The sequence below is a fragment of the Etheostoma cragini genome, chromosome 18, assembly GCF_013103735.1.
Source record: "Etheostoma cragini isolate CJK2018 chromosome 18, CSU_Ecrag_1.0, whole genome shotgun sequence".
Taxonomy (NCBI): domain Eukaryota; kingdom Metazoa; phylum Chordata; class Actinopteri; order Perciformes; family Percidae; genus Etheostoma; species Etheostoma cragini.
In genome coordinates this window covers 2,649,270-2,654,269 of record NC_048424.1, presented here as the reverse complement: position 1 = coordinate 2,654,269, position 5,000 = coordinate 2,649,270, and the positions used below count along the sequence as shown (strand labels likewise).

The 5,000-nt window shown below is 43.1% G+C and overlaps 1 protein-coding gene across 1 annotated transcript in view; it reads right to left on the bottom strand.

Annotated features, from left to right (window-relative positions):
• The window catches only part of LOC117961021 (interactor protein for cytohesin exchange factors 1-like), an 8,314-nt gene that overhangs the window by 1,128 nt on the left and 2,186 nt on the right, over positions 1 to 5,000 (bottom strand). The window contains exons 3-7 of the mRNA XM_034899385.1: positions 3,332 to 3,405; positions 1,870 to 1,941; positions 1,684 to 1,739; positions 858 to 949; positions 71 to 317 (exon numbers count right to left, since the gene is read on the bottom strand). Coding sequence (XP_034755276.1) covers positions 71 to 317; positions 858 to 949; positions 1,684 to 1,739; positions 1,870 to 1,941; positions 3,332 to 3,405 — 541 coding nt within the window. The remainder of the gene's footprint in view (positions 1 to 70; positions 318 to 857; positions 950 to 1,683; positions 1,740 to 1,869; positions 1,942 to 3,331; positions 3,406 to 5,000) is intronic.

Here is a 5,000-nt window from a genome sequence, read left to right as displayed (position 1 = left end):
TAGTTGCAGCCCTAACGAAGTGGGATCCTTCTCCTCATGATTATTACAGCAGCAGTAATGGTGTGTCTACCGTGGACGTCCTCGTCTTCTGTTCCTCCTCCGACGTGGATCAGAGGGAGGGACGCTCCGCCGGGCCCGGCCGGGTCCAGCCAGGACAGCCGCTCACCGCCCTCTGATGACGCTCTTCTTCTTCCTCTCCTGTTTCTGCTTAAAGTCGCCCCCTCCAAGGTGCTTCTTCTTCTGCTTTCACAGGTCGGTGAAGCTGGCGGGGTGGAGGTGCGGGGGGACGACTCACCGAGAGGCTGGGAAACGTCTCCCTGTGAGAAGGACAGGAAGTTGGAGTTGAACCAGAGACCCCAAGGCCCCCCCAGGAAGTGCTCCAGGCTTTGAAGCAAATTATACATGGTGGTTAAGGTCAGGTGATGCCCTCTGACCCAAAGAGACTTTTTACCAATAAACAAACCTTCAATCAGTCTAACAAGTCTAGATGCATGGGGATTGGGGACGGTGGTGGGGGGGCTGGGGGGACGGGGGTTAGAAGATTTCTGTGCATGTATATCATGCTGCATATTTGTGTATTTATCTACATGGCAGCACTGTTGCGCTATCTACAATTGTATAGAAAACTTGTGAAGAATGAAAGTTAAAAACCAGCAAAAAAACACCATTATTATTATTATAATTATGTATTTATAACTTTCCATCCGTCCACACGACGTTCACTACGAGTTCAAACGAGACAGGAAGTGCGTTTCATACCATCGCTGCGGCCTGTAATGGTCGTTAGATGCAGATAATCGTTGGCTGAACAGTGTGGAGGGTTTGAAAAAAAAGTCCTATCACACTTTGCTACTCACATCAGAATCAGCTGTTTGCAGCTCAGCGTTCAGAGAACAGGAAGTGGTCACACACTCGTCAGCGTCGTCATCGCTGCCTTCGCTGTAGCACTCTGCACACAGACAGACAGAGAGGAAGAGAGGGATGAATGAAGAAGGGACACATAGATAGATAGATAGATAGATAGATAGATAGATAGATAGATAGATAGATAGATAGATAGATAGATAGATGTTTATTGATCCCAAAAAAATGGGAAATTCCTGTGTTACAGAAGCAAAATCAGTCACAAAGCATAAAATATAAATATGAATGAAATACTAGGAAAAATATACATACATACAATATACATGAAATAATAATACGAATAAAGTAAAAAGAGAAATATAATTGAATATGTACAGGATGGGGGAACAAAAATGTGCAACATGTGAGGAGAGGAAGAAGGACACAAATATGGGAAGAAGGAAAACAAAATGAACTAAAAATGGAAGGGAGATTGAAATAAAGGGATAAAAGAGGTGGATAAAGGAGAGGAGAAACAAGGTGCAGAAGAAAGATGGAAAGAGTTGATGTACATGTAAAATTACATTTCTTTTTACAGTCAAACTTTTTACCTCAATGTCTTTGTTGAAAAGCTAGAGCGGATCATAAATAACAATCCCTCAAAAAGCTTAAAGACAAAGCTTGCTAAAAAAGTCCAACTACAATCATTAAATCAGTTAAAAGTCTTTTTCCAGAAGCTTATTAACACGGCAGGGAAAACCCTGCAAATGTGTGATTTAGTTGTCTCCCTGTGTCCATTATGTTCATTTTTTTTGTGTTGTGTTACTGACGCGGTCTGACCTTGGGCGTTGATCTGGTCGCACGGCTCGGCTGCTTCGGACAGCTTCCTGATCCACCTGCAGACACACACGCTGCATTTAATGCCGCAGGAACATTCAACACCAGAGACTCACGCTCACATCGCTGCCAATTAACAACAGTACAGTGTATACAGTGTGTAACGATGGAGGGGGATCAGATCCTCACTTGTTCATGTCTGCGAAGCTCTCTGCAGCGATGAAAATGGTCACAACGAGAGGATGACTGGCCGTCATGGCACTGAAACACACCACAGGGGAGTTAACAATGGACGGATGGACGGATAGATAGACAGAGGACAGACAGAGGACAGACGGACGGACAGACAGAGAATTTCACAACTTTCTAAACTTTTTAAACCAAACAACTAATCCAGAGATTATTCTCGCATCACCAGACCTTCCTCCACAGCGCTGTGGAAGAAGGTCTGACTAGTCCACACGGCATTCCAGGATGGGAGAAAAACCTGCTCTGATTTATCGGCATTTCTTTAAACCAATCACAATCGCCGTGGGCGGAGCTAAGACACGGTGCCTCTGCTAAACAGCCTCGGGAAGGAACTTGTTTTGGTGGAACACGTTTTAGTCGTCAACAGAGAACTCAGATTGGACAGACAGTCTAGCTAGCTGTCACAAAGGCCAACACAAAGGAAGAGGAAGGGGACGGACATCTGGCTGAAAGGACATCAAGCGGAATTTCCGGCAGAAGAAAAAAGTGGCAATTGCAATTACAGTATTAGGGGACCACTAAGGTCTATATAAAAGAGACCAGATACAGTATTAGGGGGCCACTAAGGTCTATATAAAAGAGACGTCAGATACAGTATTAGGGACCACTAAGGTCTATATAAAAGAGACCAGATACAGTATTAGGGGACCACTAAGGTCTATATAAAAGAGACCAGATACAGTATTAGGGGACCACTAAGGTCTATATAAAAGAGACCAGATACAGTGTTAGGGGACCACTAAGGTCTATATAAAAGAGACTTCAGATACAGTATTAGGGACCACTAAGGTCTATATATAAGCATCCAAAGAGCACCATGTCATGGGATTTCTAACTCATTTAAATTCTTCTTCCTAATGGAACCAAAACCTTTTTAAAGATTATTTTTGGGGCTTTTCTTTCTTTAATTTTTCAAAGGACAGTTAGTTGAGAAAGGGGGAAGACATGCAGGGAATCATCACAGGTCGGATACGAACCCTGGACCTCTGAAATCAAGGTATAAACCTCGAAGTACATATGTGACTACTTTACCACTGGGCCAACCTGGCCACAAAACAGAGAACTTTTTAAAATGTACATTTTGGTGCTTGAATAATCTCAGTTAAAGTAGTTAAAAGAAAGAAGAAAACCTCCATATGACAGGACACAGTGAGAGGAGGAGACAGGAGAAGACGTGTGAAGGACTAAAGGTTTCGCTGCACTCTGACGCCGTGTGGGTGAGTCTTCAGAGACAGCTGGATGGGAAATATGGTGCAGCTTCAAAGACGACAGCAGCAGTTTGACCACAGACAGCTGAGGACGACAGTTGGTGGTTTTTAACTAAAAGCCGCAGAAAGAGACAGAAAGAGACAGAAAGAGACAGAAAGAGACAGAAAGAGACAGCCAAACCAGCACAATGTACTGTTTCTTCCTGCACTGTCTGGCCTGTTGGATGGTGAAGCCCGACAGGTGGATGAATCCTTCGGCTTTCTCCGCCTGCAGAGGAGAGAAACGTCAGCTCAGAGACACTGCTTACAGTCCAGGCCCGTGGGGGGTGGGGGGGGGGTCAAAGGTTGAAATGTAAGTCTTCTTGTAAAGTAGTTTTTGTCATCATAATAAACAAGTTTTTTTCTTTTCTTTTAAATAACGACGGCCAATAATTTAAATCGCCCTGAAATAAATATGATCTAAACCGCCAATTCTGAGAATGTGTTAACTGGCGCGTAACACGTGTGTATCCCTGTGTGTGTGTGTGTGTGTCTCTCTCTCTCTCTCTGTGTGTGAGTGTGTGTTTGTGTGTCTCTCTCTGTGTATGTTTGTGTGTGTCTCTCTATGTGTGTGTGTTTGTGTGTGTGTCTCTCTCTCTCTGTGTGTGTGTGTGTGAGTCTGTGTGTGTCTCTCTCTCTCTGTGTGTGTGAGAGTCTGTTTGTTTGTGTCTCTCTCTCTCTGTGTGTGTGTTTCTGTGTGTCTGTCTATGTGTGTGTGCGTTCGTGTGGATAAGGATGTACATTTGACAACATTGCAGTAAATATTTCCGGTGCATCAACAAGCTCGATAAGACACCGCTGGACAAGTTCATCCAGCACAGATTAGTGGATCAAAAGTCACCAAAATGAAGTATTTGAACCTTATAATTAAATACAAAATGAGGGAAAAACTGCAACAAAAGGTCCACTTTTGAAAAGAAGCACTTCCACTTCCGCCACACAGGCTGTAATCTAATCTCTCACACTGTGTGTGTGAGCAGCGTGGACTCTGTGGTCGCAGTCTTCGCTCAGTATCGGCTGTTTGCTCTCCGCTGTACACCAGTTTCTTTCTCATTGTGATCTTATCAACTTCTGTTTTTAATCTAAACTAATCTTTACAATGCTGACAACAAACCGCCGTGATACCTTACTTTAACCCGCTGGTTAGCATGTGTGAGCAGAGAACAGACGTCTAATACATGGGTTTTTATACTCTTTAATGTAGTTGTGAGCAAATCTTGCTGAAAGCACATCTGGAGTATTACCGTCCAGGGGTTTATAAATGACTTCAGATGACAGAATGTATCGTGGAGGTAAACCACATGCACATGCACGTTGAAAGAGGTTAGTTCCCCCACAAAAGAGGAGGGAGAGAAGTGTGTTGACTGAGCAGAGATAACGTGAAAAAACCTCTCATCACCATGGCAACCATAAACGGACGCTGCTGTACAGACGGATAATATAAGAAAATACAGTTGGAATGATATAAAATACGCCTTTGCAAGAGTTATGATTGTTAACTACGTAAAATATCAAGATATTTGCCTTTCAAACCATTTATTACACGTGTATATGCTGCTTTAAATGTGCAATAACAATTATAGACTCATAAATTGACAAAAGAGAAATAATTAAAGCCTTAGGGCGTAACTTTTTTAATGTTAATATACATTATATTCAAGGCATCGCCATATGAGTTGCTATGGCAACTTTCCAGCGCAGAAACTCGATGGATAATCACCTCTTCTAATGAGTCCATCTTGTTTTTTTCAATTCTCTGTGTCCTCCTTGGCTACTAGCGACTGTGTGTGTGTGTGTGTGTGTGTGTGTGTGTGTGTGTGTGTG